The sequence below is a fragment of the Pinus tabuliformis genome, chromosome 7 (genome assembly GCF_031772625.1).
Source record: "Pinus tabuliformis cultivar Carrire ecotype Pingquan chromosome 7, CPIR1, whole genome shotgun sequence".
Taxonomy (NCBI): domain Eukaryota; kingdom Viridiplantae; phylum Streptophyta; class Pinopsida; order Pinales; family Pinaceae; genus Pinus; species Pinus tabuliformis.
The window spans coordinates 516,396,751-516,419,803 of NC_142293.1; the positions used below are offsets into that span (position 1 = coordinate 516,396,751).

General features: G+C 37.9%; 1 protein-coding gene across 1 annotated transcript in view; it reads right to left on the bottom strand.

Annotated features, from left to right (window-relative positions):
- ABC1 (ABC transporter 1) overlaps nucleotides 1–23,053 on the bottom strand; it is a 260,843-nt gene that overhangs the window by 67,972 nt on the left and 169,818 nt on the right. Inside the window, exon 6 of the mRNA XM_089449129.1 lies at nucleotides 7,002–7,111. Within this exon, the coding sequence (XP_089305255.1) occupies nucleotides 7,002–7,111 (110 nt within the window). The remainder of the gene's footprint in view (nucleotides 1–7,001; nucleotides 7,112–23,053) is intronic.

Genomic DNA, 23,053 nt, shown 5'->3' on the forward strand with positions numbered 1-23,053 from the left:
TAAGGTCCAATGGGACAAGTATAGTCCTGGATCAGCAACTTGGGAAAATACAGAGGACATATGCCAAAGATACCCTAATCTATGTCAATTTTGAAGAACTTTAAACTATGTTTAGTATATATTTACTTCACTGCAATCAGAGACTCAGAAACATTTTGAATGATTATAGATATACGTGAAATTTTGTGACATAATATATATGTTTAATTTCTGCTGGTACATGGATACCAAAACGATATATGTGGTTCATTTTTATAGTTGTCAAGGTAAAGTTAAAGACCGTAAATGATTTTACTTCTGATAGAAATTAAGATATTATAAATCTGTTTTATTTATGCATGTCAACATGAACAATGGAATAGAAGGCAGGAAGTGAATACATTCTAGATGAAAGTCAAATGATATGCATGGAATATGGCAAAATATGTTATACTGTAATGTCATATGTGAATAATACATGAAGTTATTTTGAATATGCTAAATGCACATTTTACAAATGTATGGGTAAGTGTATGATTGCAGATAATGAACAGTTACCGGGATAACCACGTGATGACAGAACCTCAGAACCATTAAAGCTCAAAGTGATTCTATGATAAAGTATTAGCCCTAATTCTACTGGGAGGGGTGGAGGTGTTACCCACCGTTTATCCTCCGAACCCTGGAGTCATGGGAGGACTGTGTGAATCACGCTCCCCTAGACGTGTGATGATGACTGTCGGATGCCTACTGGGAATCAGGTCGGTATAATCGACGTTGTCACCTTAGAGTTATGAATGGTTAGGTCAGTAAAACTGACGCCATGGCATACTCCAGTAGAGGACAGATAGGATGGGAGCGGAAGAGATTAGGAAGGATAGGATGATTTTAGAATAGCTTGGGAACCTGGGTAGGGTAAGAATTATCCATTTAAAATCATAAACCTAAAACTCTAATTTTATAGTCTCTTGACATTAAAACAAAAATTTTGAAATCTAAGAAGGAAGTACCAATTACTATCGTAAGTAATCAGATAAGAAAAAAAAAAACTCTAACTTCGAGACGAAGTTTTTGAAGGGGGAGTGTATGTAATGACCCTTCTAAACTAATTAACTAATACAAGGTTTTAAACTTTATATTAAAACTGATTTGATAAACTTCATATTAAAAATAAATATGAGTTAAACTTTAAAAATAAATATGAATTAAACTTTATAATAAATATAGAATTTAAACTTTATAAATATATATAATATTAAACTTCATAATATTTAAAGGTTATAATAAAAAAAAGATATAAAATTTGAAACCTTATGTAAAAGGTAACGCATCGACCAAACCTGAAATATAAGCAAAGTACATAAGATCAGAGGGATAAATATCTGAGAGTGAAATGCAAGCGGAGGCGTGTCGAGAGGAGGAAGAGCAGTGGCCGTAGGTGGGAGGGCGGCCACCGCCAAGCCTGCAATTATAAAACCACTGGTCTAAGCCGATCACGGGGGAGGAAGGCAGAGAAGAAAGGAGGAGAAAAATCAGAAGAGAAGGGAGGACAAACCAGAGTAAGACAATTGACCAAGGGAAGAGCTTTAGGTATCTGAGGTTCTGGGCACGGGGGACAGTGAGCTTCTACGAGAAGCTTACTGGATTGAGCAGCCAGGCTCTACTCAGTCTGGCTGGGTGGAATTGGTTTCCCGGTAATTGGTATCAGAAGCAATCACAACGCCATCAACTACACCAGAGCAGGCAGCAGTTCAGGTAGGTGTCCAAAATCCCTTACAGTTACTGCATTTCAGTTTTGGTTCTTACTGTATTTCAGTTCAGTTTTGGTTCTTACTGTATTTTAGTTCTGGTTATTACCGTATTTCAGTTCTTGGTCTTTACAGAACCCCATTAAAAATATTAATTATTTTGATACCTCTCCAACCGGGCAGAATTTCCCCAAACCATTTCTGGGCCTTGGAGATCTCGTGTGCTTTAGCCTCCACTAATTTTCATGGCTAGAGCACATCCGATGCTACCACAAATCGACACTACAACATTAGCAAAACACTGTAATACTTCTCTTAATGGTAGCTCCTTCACATCACCAAACCGTGGCTTCTATACATCATCTAGTTGTGGTATAGATACCCTCATCCGAACTCTATCTTTTTGCTGTAGCATTGAGACATTTTACTCAGAGATCCGAACTTCTTACTCTCACTATCTACCCGAGATTACAGAGAGACAGATCCGAACTTCTTTCAATGTGGAGATCTGAACTGTATCCTAGACAAACTTCTGTTGTCTATTTTGTTTAGTCCGAACTACGTACTGTGATATGACATCCGAATTTCTCACTATGATTGTCCACCGAGAACTATAGAAGAATTTGAGCTACTGAACTGTGCTTATGCGAAGTACCTTTACCTTGTATATATAGTGGTTGGTCTTCATAAATGAGCCGACATGAGCCATGTGAATCGTTGTGACTCCATAAGGTAAGGCTGACATGATCTTAACTTCATCTTGAAGCCGACATGAGTAAGAGAGCTAGTGCTTGTCTTTGGAGGGCTTTTGTAGATGAAGCGAACAAAGTTCCTTCTATAAATTAATTACTCGAAAAGACTTGGAATATCAAGATAGCCATGAGGATTCAAATATTATATTAAATATATGAATAAGAATAAGAATGATTATGATTTAAAAATGAGAACAAGAGGCTTGCTTATATATCAGGCAAGCGTCTCTTCATGAAGAGTCATGTCCTATTAGACATGCCTCTTCAACCTAATTACTAGCTTAACTAACTATTATTTATGATTATTATCTTTTACATTATATTTATATATTTTATTCGTTACATTGGCTCCTTCCTCAAAAAGGCTTGATCTCTCTTTCGGCTTCGAATGTCTTTCTCTCTTGAAATAGTCATCCTCGTTGATACAAGTTGATATGATCTTCTTAGTGACAAACAAAATTGTCGCACTGAGAAGGGATCAGACCATCCGAGATTAATCTTCTGTATAGTATTTTGATTACTAGAATTTTGTAACGACTTGTTAGCATAAGACTGGATTGAGATTACATCACTATTATCCGGAACATCAGTTTGTTGTTTCGGTTCTTACTGGTTCAAATATGTAGCATGGTTGATTAGTCTATTCTCATGATTCGGATGCTGATATGGAACTTTTTTGGTTTGATTTCTCCTTACTGGACATGTGCCAATTTTTATATTTTTCTTCTGGCAAAGATGTTGTTGAGATGGTTATGGAACATTCACTTGGGATGTTCATTGTCTGAACTGCAACATCCAAGCGCGTCTTTTCTTCAACTTGCTTGTCTTCTTCCTGAGTTGTGACATTCACTGGATCGGTATTTGTTATTTTGTCATCAACTTGAATTCCTACATTTGATGCTTCCTTCTTGATAAGTTGTTGTACCTGGTTTTCTAATGACTTCTTATCCTTCTTAAGTTTCTTAATTTGCGTCAGCAATTTTTCACTGTGGTTTTTAAGTCAGGAAACTTCTTCATTTTTGTCAACAGTGATTTTGTCAATTTCTTTTTGCATATTTTGTAATACTTTTTTACCTTCTTGAGAAATTACTTTTGAAATATCTGAGATATCTTCTGGTGTTACTGAATTTGGTTTTAGTGTAAAATCTTGGAGCGTTATTTTCTTCTTCTTGTAAGAAAATGTTAAAAACTTCTTCTTTGTATTTAGAATAAAGGTACCTAAAGTTTCCATCCAAGGTAAACCCAAAACAATGTCACTATCGTTAAACCATAAGGTTTTCATGGTGAATTGTGAGGTAAAAGTATAATCTACAATATTTAGGTGTAGATTGGTTATGTCATATTGTTTATCACATATGCCAAAACCATTTGTTTCAATTATATTTGATTTAGGAATCACCAATTGGTTAGCACATTTATGACTAACATAATTATTTTCTTCAGCAAGACTGATAGAGATTATGATATCTCTTCCTGCGAGCGATCCTTTGATTTTAAATAATGTATCAACACTTTTACTAAAGGTTTCAAGAAACCTTTCATTACTAGTCTCCATTTTTGCCTTGATGTTTTTACGTAAACAATATGTCAACTGGAGCTATTTTTATTATAAAATATCACTTATTTCTTCTATATATATTTTTCAAATATTCTTCTTTAATGTGGATTGTTAAAACTTGAATACCCTTTTTATTAAAAAAACAATATTCCTTTATATTGTTGCCCTCTATATATGTATGTATTTCTTTATATTAAGACCCCTTTTCAAAATAACTTTATTATCTTATAATAATAATAGTCTCACTTCTTCTTCTTTTTTAATAATAAATGGTCCCCTTTTTTATATACTTAATTACTCCCTTGATAACTTTTTAATGTCACCCCACTTAATAAATATAAAAGTCACATCTTTTCATATGACACGGTCACGATGTTAAAATACCATGGGTTGTTTTTAAAAACTCTGTTAAAATGTTCTCCATGTAAAAAGTAAAACGTATTCCTTTTGTTTTTTGTTTTTTTTCAACTTTTTAAAATACCATGGGCAATTACCATGGGTTGTTTTTAAAACCACGGGCTTCTCCACGTAAAAAGTTTTAAATATACTTGGTATGAGATTTTGTATCCGTTTTGTTTTTTCTTTTACTTTTTTTTCTTCTTCTTTTTTAATTTATTTACTTATATTTTTTTTTTTGGTTAAATTTTTTTATGGCCAAAGGCCTAGAAAAACGGAGAAAAGGAGAAACTCTCAAATATTTAGCGAACGCTTGAACTGCAACAACAATAAATTTGACGAAGAGTCGATAGCCAAAGACTTGGATCGGAGAACGAGCTCTGTGCACCGGTTAAGCAACCTAGAGGACCGAACTGCTCTGATACCAAATGAAGCGAACAAAGTTCCTTCTACAAATTAATTACTTCAAAAGACTTGGAATATCAAGATACCCATGAGGATTCAAATATTATATTAAATATATGAATAAGAATAAGAATGATTATGATTTACAAATGAGAATGAAAGGCTTGCTTATATATCAGGCAAAAGTCTCTTCATGAAGAGTCATGTCCTATTAGACATGCATCTTCAACCTAATTACTAACTTAACTAACTATTATTTATGATTATTATCTTTTACATTATATTTATATTATTTATATATTTTATTCGTTACAGTAAACTTATATACATTTGATATATATGCTCAAGAAGAGCTTCTTTATACATGACATTGACTCTTTGACAAATCCTAAGGCTCTCAATGGGAGCCATCTAAAATAAACCTCTTGCTCATGAAACCCATGAAGCAAGGCATTACAATAATAATTTTATTCTCATCATTTCATCATTTACAAACATCATAATTACATGTCATTATGAAAACCGAACCTAGTTACATTTTACAACACCTTCAAATAGGAATGTTGGATGGGAGAAAGAGATTTGACTGGAGCATATATGTGGAGGGTCCATAGCATCATGTCAAGTGCTGATCAATACAACTGTCGGCTCACTGGCTGTCCAAGGAGGAGAAAATTTTCTCCTATGGGGTTTCCCACCTTTTGGTCAGTCCACATTATCAAACATAGGTGGTCATGAATCAGCGACGGGAGTTATGGGTTGCAGGTGTGGATGGCACTCTTTATGTGGTATGCCAGGCTTCAAAGCCCTGGTTCATGATTTTCGTAACTAGGTGTGGAGGAGGACACCTTCTTGAAGTTGAAATCAACATCTACATCTGTGATATATGGGCTAAGATGTTTTGCCAGCATTGACTCCCATCCAGTTGAACAGTTACAGATTCATCAAGGACCTCATGCAGTCTTTTACACTGCAGCAGTCATGCCAGTGATATATCATGCAATCAGCATTTCTTCTTGCTTCGTGTCAGCTTCAAATCTAATTTTTGGAGTGCATTTGAGAGGCAGAGTGTAAACATTTTTGAAATGTTTGATCAAAATAAATTTGCATTTCAGAACCATATAGCCATTAACGGAGTATGTTAAGTGTATTACAAATGGTCATATAATAAATTTATGATGTACTTTAGAATAGTAATAATGTGACTCAAATAACATGCTGTAATTAATTTTAAGCTATAGGTTAGATTACGATCAGTTAATAAAAGTGTTTGTATGGGATTTGTGTAGACAACTCAGTTTCCCTTAATCAATATTGACATCCACCATATTCAAGAATGAATCGAGCATATATTTCCCTCTTTCAATATAGTATAGTTTGTATTCATCGCCCAAGTTCTCATGTGATTTTTCCAAGATGTATTTATGTACATATATATTTATGCATGCATGCACAAGTAACCTTACAATAACTCCATAAACAAATCCATGTGGAAAAATTAGGAGTATCCTGACTATTGGTCATTTCCAAAACAAAACAAAACAAAATGGTCCGACAGGATGTGTTTTTTCCAGTGTTGATAATATCAGCGATATTAGCGATATTTTTGGCAAAACAATATATCGCCGAGTAAATATCGGCAAAATATTGCGATATTTTCAAAATATCGCCATATTTTGAAAATATCAGCTATGTTTAGCAACTGGAAAAATTTGATTTTTTATGCTTGCCGATATTTCGCTGATATTGCCGATAAGGTGTTTTCTGGACCCTCGCCGATATTTTGCCGATACTGATATTATCAACACTGGTTTTTTCCATGTTTCGTCTAATGAGAAATTGTCTTACTGAAAAGCATGCCAATTCAACATTAAGGATGAAGAAATAAAAAGTATTCGTACATACTGACAAAAAAACCTTTGGCCAAAACATCTAAATTCATACAGAGTTGGAATATTCACATATTTTGAACAAGTTTCAGCAGATATTTCTCCTGGAAAGGTCATGGAATTAAATTGTAAGACTTGTATTTTTTGTATCAATACTAAATACTGACTTGATAAACCATAGGATTTTATCAGAGCTCATTTCAATATGATCTGTATGGGACAAGCTATATAAGACACTGAATCTTGGATGTTAAAAAAGAGAGGTTAAACTCACTTGCATGAAACGGAAAACAAAGAGTTCTCGTAGTGCCAATTCTAACAATTTTCTACCCACATAATCACGGGTCTCCTGATTAAGATGCACAACTTTTTCAACCGACACTCCTGCATGAAGATCATCCAATTAAATCTTAACAAATCAGATAAACAACGGTTGTGAATGATACAATAGACAGAATTAGTTGGAACATTATGCAACGTAAATTCAGTACATGAATTATAAAAGATATAACTTGAATTTGGTAACTCTTAACAAAAAGAACTAGATTTTCAAAAGCTTTAAGGAAATCTCCAATTATCATAGGTTCCTGTTCCTTGAGAACTAAAGTTCTTTAAAGCTTTGGGTATTACTAAATATCATCCTATAGAATGGATGTACCCATAGGATAAGAGTCTCTTCCAATACTGGCATTGCACATACAAATGAATGTCAAACATCTTCAAAGAAACTCTTGTTTTCATGAATTTTCTTACAACAGGATATTATTCTTAAATTGGATATGGATCACTAACTACCAATTACCAACTTCCTAAAATCAACATACATTTTGCAAATCAAATGTAGAAACATGAAGGTTAAAGTATTCCAATCTGGTGGAAATTTGAAGAGCCACAAGGGAACGTATACGACAGCACTAATCTAAACTCGATAACAAAATATGTTATGAAAAGCTAAATTCATGCTAACTTTATACCTCATTTACCTCTCTTGTATTTCTGTGTCTGCTGCTGGAAATGTAATGTGCATCATTCATCTTAAATTAAGTTTGTTACCATATTTGCATTATCCATTTACAGGCACACCTTGATACATGTTTTAGAGGGTTCCTTTATTAAAATCCTACAAAAGAGCTTTTGCATTGTGCATAGCAAGATAGGGTTAATGTAGCTTGTTCATTTCAGTTTCATTCTCTCCTTATCACATAAGAAAGAAGCTATAGTTGCTACCCTTCCTAGTTTACCTTTGAATCCACTTACCCAATGGATTGACACTAGTTTTCATCCATCCATTACTTTATTTATAAAAAATAAATCCTAATCTCTATTTTTCCAAAAAATAACTTTTCAATTCGCCTTGAGCTTCCATTTGTATATCTTCAGCAATCCTATCTTAAGAATAAACCCCGTGTGCTAAAGGAGAGCCAATGTAAAGCAAAACATGCTGCTACCAATGTTTTTAAAACCGGACCGGTCCACCTAATGAACCGGTTTACCGACCGGAACCAGTCTAACCGGCACTGGTTTGGTCTAAACGAACCGGTTTTAAAAAAATACATTAAATAATTAATTTTTAATGAAACAAAACTATTTTTAAGATGTAAAACCATGATTCCAAGCCAATAGAGACAAAATATGCAAAGTTTGCTCATTTATATACCATGTAAAGGTGAATACATCAAAATGGCACCGAGTGCAATACATATCATCAACAAAATAGCAAAATACATAACAAATGAGGCTCTAAATGGCCTATAAAGTCCAAAAACATTGCTGCAAGCTATGAGGCCATTGGCCTACTACAAGTCTACAGTATACACATGATCAATCATCAAGTTCATTACCACTACTAGTAGTAGACACAAGATCATCATCAGGAGCTACATAGACATCATCTGGTTCAGAGTCTGAGGATGCCTCAGCCTGATCTGCAACCTCAGTATCAATGCCACCAATGACAATAGAAGTGGACCTAATGGAAGCACGAGTTTGTCGACCTGCATGACTAGTGCCTTCCATTGGTTCCTTGCCTTTCCTTGATGCCGCTATTGATCCTGGTTCTGATGCCACCACATAATCTGCTTCATCCCCCGCCAAAGCCATGTCGATATCAAAATCAGCCTCAAACACAGGTTCTTCAGTCTCCTCCACCCATTCTGATGTTGGATCAATATCGTCCAACACAATGGGATCTAGATCAGGAGTTTTTCTTATCATTTGGAGCTCTAATTGCATTTATTGCTTACCCCCAAACCATGAAATCCTGAAAACCATTAAGTCTGCTGAATTTTGAGTGAAATCTAAAATTCTAGTTTCTCCATATGAAATCCAATGAGGTCGAAACCACTCTCAAACATCCTGAGTCATTTCATGGTAATGTTAAAAATTTAAGTAAAAGGATGAAAATGAAAATTAAAGGAAATGTCACTTTTACTTTAAGAATTTAACATTACTATTAATTGCCAACATTGTTAGGGTTGAAACACCCTTAGTCCCCCCCAAAACCCCTCAAACACAGCCAAAAACATGTTTTTTTAACTTTATGGTGGTTGTGCCTAAAATCGGCCGGTTCCGTCCTAAACCGGCCGGTTTTCACCGATTAGGGCCAAAAATCAGGCAAATGAAGGGTCTGACCAAGTTTTTAGGCCGGTTCGGACCGGCCAGCTAGCTAACCGGCCGGTTTGACCGGTTACCGATTTTTCTGAGCGGTTTTTAAAACTATGGCTGCTACTATGATGATAGTGGATAGCCCCTTACAGTTCCTTGAAGTTCTTTCTTGTGCTTAAGGACATTTTCACAAGAAGTGAGGATTTGAGAGGTGACACAATCAACTAGCTCTCCAAAACCCTAGCTACGGAAAACAATAAAAAACCCTATCTTGACCAAGGAACTCCAACATGCATGAATCACTCAAACAAGTCTTGCATAGAAAGATGTCATCCTCTCTTCTTCTTCTTTACCAAATACTCCTAGGATTTCATTAGAAAACCATAATCACAAACCTCCAAGGGATCAAACCCTAACCCTAGACTTCCACAAGCTCCAAGAAGATCATGAATTCCTAACAACTCCAAGAGAGATATCAAGTACAAATGAAAATATAAGAATGAGAGATCATTAGCAATTTCTTCTTGTTGAAAATTGGCCACTAAGGGATAAATTTCCTTGAACAAAATCTCATTTCTGACTATTCTAGAGTGACTTTCTAAAAATAGAAAGTCATGTCTATCATTTCAAGCATGACTTTCCAAAAATAGTAAATCACCTTGCTTCAATTGGTAATCAAGTATAGATGATGGAAAGTCATTTAACTCATCCTTAATCAATCTTAATTATTCAATTTTTTATTTAATCATCAATATTATCATTAATATTATTATTATCATTATCATACTATAATATTATTATCTAAATGGAAATACATGTCACCTTTCCTACTTGGCACTCAATCATGCCACTTCGTACCTCTCTCTCTCCTTGATGGCACTCATACCTCTCTCTCTCACTTAATGATGCATTACTCCCTCTCTCTATTAATGGATTCATTGCACTCCTCTTACACTCTCTTACGCACATTAAAGACTCGTCATAAAAGATTCCTCTTACGCACTCTTCAATGCATATGTTACACTCTCTCCTTCAAGGCATGTGTACCCTCTCTTTCTCCTTTATGGCATGAGTTACAAGGCATGCACACCTCCTCTCCCTAAATTGACATATGTAACTCTCCCTCAAGGAATGTGAGTTACTAATCCTTTATGACTCAAACTCCTTGCTCCTCCTATATATATGTACCTCATATCCTCTCTACTCACTTGTGCATTGTGAAAGGAGAATTCGAACTTATGGAAGAGAGAGTTGGGGAGACTAGAGAAGGATTGAGAAAGAGAGAGAGAGACTTGGAGAGTAACAATAGAACTTGGTGAGACAAAATGATTCAGTGTTTGCATCAATTGGTGCTATTAGGGAGCTTCTTGCTACAGCTATTTCAGATTTGGGTGAACTTACTCATTCTCCTGATATCTTATTGTATTTTTTTTCTCTGCTAAACAATTGATTTCTAATAGAAGAAGAATCTGGTTGGATTTTCCCCTTGTGGGATTTGCCCTGGTCATTGGACGTAAATTGTCTGTCTCATTGTGTTCTTGGTTGTCTTCTTTTGATCTATATGGTTTATGTTATATCTACAATTGCTTAAGTGATATTGCAGCAAAAATAAGTTTCATAATAAGTATTTGTTTCAACATAGAACATCAAACTTTCAACACTTCTTCACATGAGTAAATCCTAGTATCACACAAACATCAAGCTTCAAGCCAAGATATCTTGTACAATTGAAAATATAAGAATGAGAGATCATTAGCAATTTCTTCTTCACATGAGTAAATCCTAGTATCACACAGACGTCAAGCTCCAAGCCAAGATATCCTCTCTAAAGCACGTAAGCCCTCCATGGCTATCCTTATAAACCCTAGCAACTTCCTCCAAGAAGCTAAGTACAGAAAAAACAGTATGATAATGACGAATGAAAGGACTCTCTCCTTCCTCTATATATATGAGAGGTAAGTGAAGCCAACAATACATTGTGGGTCCTGTTATCACTCCTCTGGATCTCCAAGGCTAAGGAAGAGTCCAGCTGAGGTAACCACAAACCAACCTTTTGACTTGGTAGCTAGCCCTACCAAGCCGGAGAGGGCTCTCTCCAAAGAATCACAACTAGGAGGGCTGGATGGATTAGGGTTTTAGGCTAGTTATAAAATGTATAGATTGTTTTGATTTGATTTAGCGGGGTTATTGCTAGATGAGGATATTAGGTCAAAGAGGCTAGGTCAGGGCAAATGAGATATGATTGCAGACATTCAAAGGGGCAAGGTAGGCAGGAGGCTTAGCACTTCAAAGGTGGTTTGGTGAGACAGTTTAAGACTGATGAGGAGTTAGGAAGAGCATAGGAGATGTATTCCTCCTACACTGAAGAAAAAGGACAAATTATGATAAATTTCCCAAAACAAAGCATGAACAAACATGTATTATGCCTATCAACTTGAAAATTACCATATAATATACATGAAATGGTTTATAAGCATACAAAACATTCATACAGATGATCACAAAGAAGAAACAATGCTAAACATTCATACCACATGTATCCCAAAGAAATAGTTGCAACTCATCTATTAACACTAGCCAAAATTTGATACAATAGTGTCTCTGATCACTAGTACAACATCCAACTGAGTCCAACCTTTGAAAAGACTGAAAAATACAAGATATAGGCCTCAAAACAAATTCCTCCCAACCTCAGGGGTCGAATCCATAAGAGGAGGAGCAGTTCCACCAAAGTCTGAACTGATAGCTAGAGTGTAGGGTGGTCAAAGTGACTCATCCCTAATTACAATGAAACTGATTCATTACACCTCATGGAGTCTAGCTACCTAATGTATTTACCCTAGGTAATAGTAAAAAGACCATAACTACATTTACAACATCAATTATATTTGTAAAAAGTTGATTTCCCAAGATAAAAATCAAATCTGGAGAAAAACAGTGAAAAATCAAGCAACTGGTCAAACACGCCATCTCTTTGTCAAATGCGCCCTCTTTATGTCAAACGTGCTCTCCATCTTGCAAGCCGATTTTGACTACCTTCCCGGTGTCCAAATTGAGCCCAGGATAACTCGTTGGAAAGCTTATCCTGTCTAGTTTCCAGATCTACCTTTAGTTTAAAAAATGGACATGATTTTACCCCCCAAAAGTTGATCCCAAGACCACTCAAACACGCAGCGTAACACACAAACACACAGTGTAACACTAAAACGTGTCCTCCATATTGCAGCTTGATTTTAAGGGCCTTCCCAATGTCCAAATTGAGCCCAGGATAGTTCGTTGGAAAGACCTCTCTCTTGGCTACACAATGGACCTATCAAGCACTGAAAATGATCAAGTATAGCCCCTCAAAAATCAATTCTCCCAAGACTGGTCAAAAACTGCAGAATGAGGGTGCAAAAATGAAGTGTGCTCTTGCAAGAAACTTTTGGAGGTCTTCCTTAACTCCAAATTGAGTCATGATAGCTCATTGGAAATATCTCTCTGTCTAGTTATCATTTGACTTATCAAGCAAGTCATTTGGACACTCCAGCTAGGAGAAAGATTGATTTTCCCAAGATCACTCCAGAAATGCAGAAAACCTCATGTAGCAACTGTATTTTTACCTTTCTCCAAAACCATGACACTTGTGTAAAAATTGAAGAAGGTTTTACATCCTTGGCCTATGATGGACAAAACGATCTCACTTTTGTCAAATTCATCTCTGTTTGGTCAGAAACATAATTTGAAGAAAAACTGGCCCTATGTGTGGCAAATGATTTGTCCCTTGGAATGACTTCTTGAAAAATGATGGAGACATGATGTTTATGAGTTGGAATGGCCTCATACTTGATTATATGACCTCCCTTATGCATCCTCTGCTCAGATGTCTCTGATTCCATAGCAAACCCTAGCTCAATGGGAGAGGAAATTAGGGTTTAGTGTAGGCAAAACAAGGGATTTGGGAAATTTATAGGAATGAAGGGAAACAAAAGGGGATAAGGGGCTTCTAAATTCTTAGGAAAATTTTGGGAGGTAGGGAGGGATGCTAAGAAGTAGGGGAAACTGGAATTTCAAGGATTGAGTGAGGGGAAGGGGTCCAAAAGGGAAAAACACGGGCCTAGTCTAGAAAAGTGTCAAAAGCATAGCAATAGGCCAAGGTTTGTAGAAAAATGATGATTTTGAGGGATAAGAGTGATGGGAAGTGTTTAGGAAGGTATATTAAGGATAGGGGAAGGTGTAAGAGCATCAGGATACAAGTTTTGTTGATAATTTAACCATGGAAGTCATGAAACCAAGAGAAACGCCCTCAAAACCCTAGGAGAGGGAAATGAGAGGAATGGGCGTAGGAAAAGGTCAAAGGAGGTAGATGGAGTGTAGGTGAAAGAAATATTGATGGATAAGAGTGCAAATGAGCCTTCCCTTGGTCTTTGATGGTCTTTATACCTTGTTTATATTTTCAAAATTGATCTTGGAACCCACTTTCTTCCTTTTGTCATTCACCTTACTCTTGGAAACTATACCTTTACACTTGACTATTTCCTTTGACAAATTGATCATTTGATGGTCTTTGAGAACTTTTTGAATTTGACATTTATTGTTCAATTGACATGTAGAACTAAGTTGGCAGCTTGGAAAATAGATACTTATTACATATAATTGACATAAAATTACATAAATAAAAAATAAAATTAGCTCTCTATTTTTTGGAATAAAATTACAATTTGGAATGAAACTCATACTTGAAATCAAAATTACAACTTTGGCAACCATCTTCACATGTTTGCAAATCCTCTTTAAATGAAAAAGGGATATTATTTTGTTCACTCTCATACTTTTCCTGGCCTTGTGCAGTGAAATGGTGTCATATTGGACCTTGGAAAAATGAAACCTAGAGACCTAATGAAAACCTTGAGCGAGTAGACTTCATGGTGACTTAACTGACATAAAGACATGATTAAATGAGCTTTCATGATTGAAATATGCTCAGTAAGACATGAAGGTGGGCCAGAAAATATGAATTTTTGAAGGAGAGTGAGGTTTTTGACTAGGGCTACCATCAGTGAGTAAATTTTTGAACAAGGACCTAGGTGGAATGACAAAAATTTCTAAGTGGGACCCTAATATATGAAAATACTAACTGTAACAGGTCCAAGTCCCTACAAGCAACCTACAACAAATGCTTCTAGGCCAGCATAACTGAAGCACTCCACTCAAAGGTACACACATAATTTCCAAGGTGATGTCATATACAATAAGGGCTCCAAGATGACGTGGCTACACAAATTGTGTCCACATCCCTCCATCACAAGCTCATGTAACTCCATCACTCCTAGGCCATGGGTTGCACTAGGTCCACTAGTACATGAATCTATCACAACCTAAGCATATTCGAGCCAACTCCAAGCCTCAATACAGGAATCCAAGCAACCCCATGATGTCTATGTGGAAATTTCATGCACTCGAGCAATGAATGAAAAACTGAAATTTCACCTTCTTCCTAGAAGGTTTCTCAAATTCTAGTCTTAGAATTTTCAGCCTTTAGGACTATTGTAAGTTAAAGTATAAAACAGCAACAAAAATATCACAATAAATAGCTCCAAACATCTCAACAATTCAATGAGAAAACATACCAAAAAAAAAGGATAAGTTTCAGCCACTCCTAAGCAAACTTATCAACCAATAATCAATTCTTAAAATGCAATTTTATAGCAGTATAACAGCAGTGAAATCAGCACCTTATATTCTTCCATAGATGTCAAATCACTTAACAATTTGCCCCTTTACATATGTCCAATTAATTAGACATAAATGCTTGTAAATAAAAAAGCATGAAGAACATATATAGCTGAAATTCAAATATCAAAACAACACAAGGTGTGGACACCTAGAAATTTATGTAAAACCTCAAGATGAAGTACGAGTACATATCACAATCTTCTCTCAAGGCTTGTATAAAAACTCCAACTATCTAAAAAGCGCTACATAGGGTAAATCATCAAACCTGTTACCTTAGCTCAATTAAGAAGATCCAAGTGCAAGAATATCTCTAACACAACCTACAAGGAAAAACATTCACTTCTCTTCCTCACAGCACTAGATAGGGTAAATGTTAAATTGGCAACTAGAGCCAAACTCCATGTGGGTCGGCTTATTTATGGCAGCTGATATTTTTATTGGATCCATCTCATCGAGAGGCGTAGGATTGATCCAAAGATCATCCAATTCCGATAAGTATTTATGGAGATATGAATTTATTTTGATTATGTAATTATTATCAAGCCGACCAGCTCTTATGTAGGCTCTAGAAGCCCAAATGTCATGTCTATTCAACCTATACGTTTTTGGTATAAATAGATGAGGATTTGATGTCCTTTGCACACATATTCTTGAGTGATCTCCTCCTCTCCACGTCTTGGGTTTTTTTGGAGAAGGAGTGAGAGTAATACGCTGACCTTATGGTGATGCCCTCGCCGCAGGTCGATCTATGCAGCAAACAGAGACACCTATACATTGTCAAATGGAGATATCTCATACGTTGGAATGGAAGGATCCTTATACGCTGAATAAAGATGACTGCAGCAAATACCCTAAGCCGCAAACGCTGGATAGTCATACGATAATATAAATGTTGGATGTTGGGCAAACACTGGACAGTTTTACATATACGCTGGACAGTCTTACATATACGCTGGACAGTCTTACATATACACAGAACAGTTTTATATACACTAGACAGTCTTACATATACGTTGTTTATAAACGTGTTTGTAAATGCTGGACAGTTTTTACATATATGCTGGACAGTTTTATAAACGTGTTTGTAAACGTTAGACAATATACACACAGCTATGCCCTATATGTTGTGCAGACAATGATGGTAAATGCTAATATATATACATCATGGCAAACAGACAATATACGCACAACTATCCCTATACCCTATGCTGGAACCCTATACACTGTACAAGGAATGCATCAACGTAGTTAATGAAATACGCTGCTCGTGGAACACATCAACGCAATCTATGAGATACGATGCTTGTGGAACGCATCAACGCAGTCAATGAGATATGCTGCTCGTGGATACGCATCAACGCAGTCAATGATAAACGCTACTCATGAGGCACTTAGCCGCAGTCCTGAGATGTAGCCACAGTCTACGCAGTCATGGTTACCTATATATGTTGTTCTTTACGCAGGACAGAAAAATTCATACGAAGTCATTCATATGACATGCACAAGACAACGAAGCCGCAGTCATAATAGAGTCACAGTAAGAAATGAAGTTGCAGTCAACCGCAGTCAAGGATGGATCTAGGGTTTGGCTGCATCCTCGGATTGGTTAAGGAACCACAGAACTAAAGAAGCAATCGTGGTAATGAGATAAGGGTTCAATGAAGAGATCTGTAGCATACGACACTCTCAACATGTTTCAGAGAACAGTGACAAGCATCATATATATGCATGATTAGTAAAAGGCAGCATGATCACAATGATCTAAAGGGCAACATGATCACAATGATCTAAAGGGCAACATGATCAGACAATGGGACTGCATGCTGATGTATGAGGCAGCATCAATGAGACTGCATGCTGATGATGTATGATGTAGAATAATGGGCATGAGCAGCATGATGATGAATAGGGTTGCATAACGATGGAAGATGTTGCATGGGCAGCATGATGATGAAAACAGATGAGATGGTGCTACACGGTAAGATGTGGTAAATGGACGAAATGGATAGGTGAAGCCGTCACCTTAGAGAATCGGTTGAAGCAGAATGTCTTCAACTGATCTCGGGTATCATCGTTATAGGAGATGATCTATGCTCAAATCTAGATAAGTCAAAATGTTGACTTCTGTTGTAAATGTACTATATCTCTCTCTCTCTTTCTCTGTTGAACTTTGAAGAACATAAAAGAAGAATTGATCAAGGGTTTCCCCACACACTGTGGGGTTTGTCCCTGGCTTGCGCCACATCTTGTGTCCTCTTGTCTTGGCTTGTCTTCTGCGTTTTAAATTTATGTTCTATCTACAGTTTATCTTAATGCTGATGTGATTGCCAACTGTGAAAATTTAAATAAATTGCTCTAGCATAGAACATACCTAAAAATTAACATGGTATCAGAGCTGAGGTGAAGACAATGCCCAAGCAAGAGTGAAAGAGCAATCACCGAAGACAGTTGGGACAAGACAGAAGGATCAATGGGTTCCTCATAATTCACCTAGGGTGAAGTCGAACTAGAGAATGTTACCAGAATGACGCAGCGGAACTTTTTGATGGCCCATCTAAAGATCACTTCATTGGGAAGTTCGGATCTAAGGGTGGAAGGAAAGGCGGATGCCTTGTTGAAATAAGTTCGGCCATTATGCGAAGGAGTGTCCGAATGGCAGAGACACATCTCTTGATGAAGATAACAATCATTCCTGGGACATCTTCAATGATCAAAGGAATGACTGGTAATGCAGGTCATCAAGGAAATGGTTGACTCTTCCACAAAAGCAAGGAACCCCAGAATCTCTTTTATGTACCTGATCGAAAGAAGAACCTGATGTCCATCTCGGAAATGGAAGTCAAAGGTTACAGGATGGCACTTATCGATGAAAAGGTACATGTTTGAAAATAGATCTTTCAAAGATGTTTTTTCAGGGTTGTATCAAGTTGCAGGAAGTCCAATGGGGACCATGTCCATTGACTCAGCACCGAAGGTCTGTGAGTCAAATGGTGACTAGGATGCCTAAATTCAAAAAGGAGCATGAAGGTACATGTCTAAAATGTACCGAAGGAAAATATTATAAGGGGACCATTCCCCTCATGCAGCAGGTCCACAGGCTTGGAACAACCCGAGGAGTTTGAGAATCATGATCAGGGAATCTCATGTATACAAGTGGAAGAAAGCCCTCTATGGCTTGAAGCAAAACACCTCGGGCGTAGTATGAGAGGATTGATAGCTGTCTAATGCAGCTGAGATTCACTAGGAGTGAAACCGATCCAAACCATTACTCGAAGGTTGTGGATGATAAACCTCTCGTACCGGCACCTATGTCTGACAGGTGCAGACCCTCTCATTTATAGGAGACAGAGGGAGTTGGATTCTGAATGTGGAAAGATAAGCTGCAAGCCTGTGACTACCTCGAGGATCTTAACTTTCAAGAAGTTATATGGTAGTGATGTCGGACCTGATTTGGGAAATGCCTCTGAGTTTCATAAACTCATTCGCGTTGATGTTCTTGGAGAACCTCCGTACGAACATATGTGTCGTTGTTAGCATGGTGAGCTCATATTTGGTTGAGCCTCACTGGATTGGTAACAAGAATCTTCTGAGATATCTTCAGGGCACAATCTCTCATGGATTCAGATACACTGCCAGAAATATGAAACCACATGATTATTCGAATGATGAGTGGGCAGGCAGTGTGGAGGATCACAAGAGCACTTCTCAGTGCTAGTTCTCTTTGGATTCTGCTTCGATATCATGGATGAGCAGGAAGCAGAAGTCGGTTGCTATAAGCACCGCCGAGACCGAATACATAGCTACGAGTATGATCTCGTGTGAAGCTGCATGGTTGCAGAAGCTCTTAAGTGCGCTATTTGTACACATGATGAATACCACTGTGATTCTCTGTGACAACCAAAGGTGGGATTCGATTATTGAGAAATCCCATATTCGATGATTGCTCCAGCCAGTAGACATCAGATACTGCCTTATCTGGGATATGGTAAGTCGATGAGCAAGGAGGCTCCATCGCATTAAGATGATGTATAGGTCGATACACTTTTTCAGAGCCCCATGGAAAGATCAAATTTGTGATTTTCCCAAACGACTAGGAGTCATCAAGAAACCCTTGTACAAGGGTCCTGCATGTTGCATACATTGATCTCTAGGAGCTCTGGGGGCTTGCGGTTCTTACTAGAGCAACATACGACGATAGGGTGACTAACCCTCCCCTGGTGGTGCACACTGGAACAAGATGATTCGCTCTCTTATGGGACAAGATGATTCGTTCTCTTGTGGAACAAGATGATTCACTCTCCTGTGTAGCAGGATGATTAGTTCTCCTGTGAGGCCTGGATTGATGTGTTCTCCATGGCGATTGTAGCAGGATTGACGTGTTCTCCTGTGAGGCCTGGATTGATGTGTTCTCCATGGCACTTGTAGCAGGTTGATGTGTTCTCCTGTGAGGCCTGGATTGATGTGTTCTCCATGGCGATTGTAGCAGGATTGATGTGTTCTCCTGTGAGGATAGGATTGATTAAGTTCTCCTATCAAGGCATCCTACCCATGCAGTCTGGGACTCATGGGAAGTACCTCTCATCTGATCAATGAGCAGGGAAATGAAGTTAGGGACCATAGTAGTACCGATGGACACATCGTTGTATCTAATATACTCCCTACGCTAGGATGACCTCAATTGACCTGGGATCAATGATACTGGTCTAGGACCAATGGTAGGAGTTGTACATACTATGAAGCTGACTTCGGGTCGGTTGAGACTGGTCTGGGACCAGTGGTACATACTCCGAGACTGACTTCGTGTCAGTGTAGGGCTGGTCTGGGACTAGTGAGAGTCGTACATACTATGACGCTGACTTCGCGTCAGTTGACACTGGTCTAGGACCAGTAGTACACTCTCTGAGCCTGCGATACTGGTCTGGGACCAGTGGTAGGAGTTGTACCTACTATGACACTAACTTCGGGTCGGTTGAGACTGGTCTGGGACCAGTGGTACATACTCCGAGACTAACTTCGTGTCAGTGCAGTACTGGTCTGGGACCAGTGAGAGTGGTACACACTATGATGCTGACTTCGGGTCGGTTGAGACTGGTCTTAGACCAATGATACTGGTCTGGGACCAGTGGTAGGAGTGGTACTTACTATGAAGCTGACTTCGAGTCAGTTGAGACTGGTCTAGGACCAGTGGTACGCACTCTGAGACTGACTTCGGGTCATTGGAGAATGATATGACTCATTCTCGATCAATTTTTCTTCTTCATAGTTCAGCAGAGCTAAGTTGAGCAGAGCAGAGCCAACAGAGCTGAGCAGAGCTAGGCAAAGTAATGCAAGGCACTAATGGCAGAGATAGTACAGTCGGACATATGGATCAGTGGATGGAGTTCTCCCTAATTGAGAGGGAGTGTTAAATTGGCAACTAGGGCCAACCTCCATGTGGGTCGGCTTATTTATAGCAGCTGATATTTTTATTGGATCCCTCTCATCGAGAGGTGTAGGATTGATCCAAAGATCATTCAATTCCGATAAGTATTTATGGAGATATGAATTTATTTTGATTATGTAATGATTATCAAGCCGACCAACTCTTATGTAGGCTCTAGAAGCCCAAATGTCATGTCTATTCAACCTATAAGTTTTTGGTATAAATAGATGAGGATTTGATGTCATTTGCACACACATTCTTGAGTGATCTCCTCCTCTCCACGTCTTGGGGTTTTCTTGGAGGAGTGAGACACCAAGAGTAATACGTTGACCTTATGGTGATGCCCTAGCCGCAAGTCGATCTATGCAGCAAACAGAGACACCTATACGTTGTCAAATGGAGATATCTCATACGCTAGAATGGAAGGATCTTTATACGGTGAATAAAGATGACCGCAGCAAATACCCTAAGCCACAGACGTTGGATAGTCATACGATAATATAAATGTCGGACGTTGGGCAAACACTGGACAGTCTTACATATACGCTGGACAGTTTTATATACACTGGACAGTCTTACATATACGCTGAACAGTTTTATATACATTGAACAGTCTTACATATACATTGTTTATAAACGTGTTTGTAAACGCTGGACAGTTTTATAAACGTGTTTGTAAACGTTAGACAATATACGCACAGCTATGCCCTATACGTTGTGCAGACAATGATGGTAAATGCTAATATATATACATCATGGCAAACAGACAATATATGCACAACTATCCCTATACCCTGTGCTGGAACCCTATACACTGTACAGGCAAAGAACGCATCAACGTAGTTAATGAAATACGCTGCTCGTGGAACACATCAACGCAGTCTTATGAGATACGATGCCTGTGGAACGCATCAACGTAGTCAATGAGATATGTTGCTCGTGGATACGCATCAACGCAGTCAACAATAAACGTTGCTCATGAGGCACTTAGCCGCAGTCCTGAGATGTAGCCACAGTCTACGCAGTCATGGTTACCTATATATGTTTTTATTTACACAGGGTAGAAAAATTCATACGAAGTCATTCATATTACACGCACAAGACAATGAAGCCGCAATCATAATAGAGTCACAGTAAGGAATGAAGTTGCAGTCAACCGAAGTCAAGGATGGATCTAGGGTTTGGCTGCGTCCTTGGATTGATTAAGGAACCGCAGAACTAAAGAAGCAATCGTGGTAATGAGATAAGGGTTCAATGAAAAGATTTGTAGCATGCGACACTCTCAACATGTTTCAAAGAACAGTGACAAGCATCATATATATGCATGATCAGTAAAAGGCAGCATGATCACGATGATCTAAAGGGCAGCATGATCAGACAATGGGACTGCATGCTGATGTATGAGGCAGCATCAATGAGACTGCATGTTGATGATGTATGATGTAGAATAATTGGCATGAGCAGCATGATGATGAATAGGGTTGCATAACGATGGAAGATGTTGCATGGGCAGCATGATGATGAAAACAGATGAAATGGTGCTACACGGTAAGATGTGGTAAATGGACGAAATGGATAGGTGAAGCCGTCACCTTAGAGAATCAATTGAAGCAGAATGTCTTCAACTGATCTCAGGTATCATCGTTATAGGAGATGATCTATGCTCAAATCTAGATAAGTCAAAATGTTGACTTCTGTTGTAAATTTACTATATATCTCTCTCTCTTTCTCTGCGGAACTTTGAAGAACATAAAAGAAGAATTGATCAAGGGTTTCCCCACACATTGTGGGGTTTGTCCCTGGCTTGCGCCACATCTTGTGTCCTCTTGTCTTGGCTTGTCTTCTACGTTTTAAATTTATGTTCTATCTGCAGTTTATCTTAATGCTGATGTGATTGCCAACTGTGAAAATTTAAATAAATTGCTCTAGCATAGAACATACCTAAAAATTAACAGTAAATCATCAAACCTGTTACCTTAGCTCAATCAAGAAGATCCAAGTGCAAGAATATCTCTAACACAACCTACAAGGAAAAGCATTCACTTCTCTTCCTCACAAATCAACCCTAGGGTTTTCTTTTAAAACCTTAATCTCCAATCTCCAAGGAATAAACATTAATCCTATAACTCCAAGATGCCCCAAGAAACCCTACCACCTCAAGGGAGAGTGAGAATTCAAGTATAAGCGGGGACTTAAAAGAGAGAGAGAAAGAGAGAGAGAGAGAGAGCACTCTCTTCTATTAGTCACATCTCATTAAAACTTTGAACACAAGCGCGTGAATAAATATGTTTGATCACCAACTCCAACATCTCCACCATAAGAGAAAACCCTAGTTTCAAGAAAAAACTCCAAACCAAGATGTCCACTTTACCTTCCATAGCTTCTCATAGGGTTTCCTTATGAACTTATGAACCCTAATGAATCTCTCCAAAATAACAAATACAATGACAAAGGTACTAATGATTATTAATGGAAAGTCTCTCACCTTCCTCTATTTATATAAGAGGTAAGGGGGGCCAACAATACCATGCGGACCTTGTTACAACAAAATCTAGCACAATGCTGCAAGAACCATTCCCTCCCCC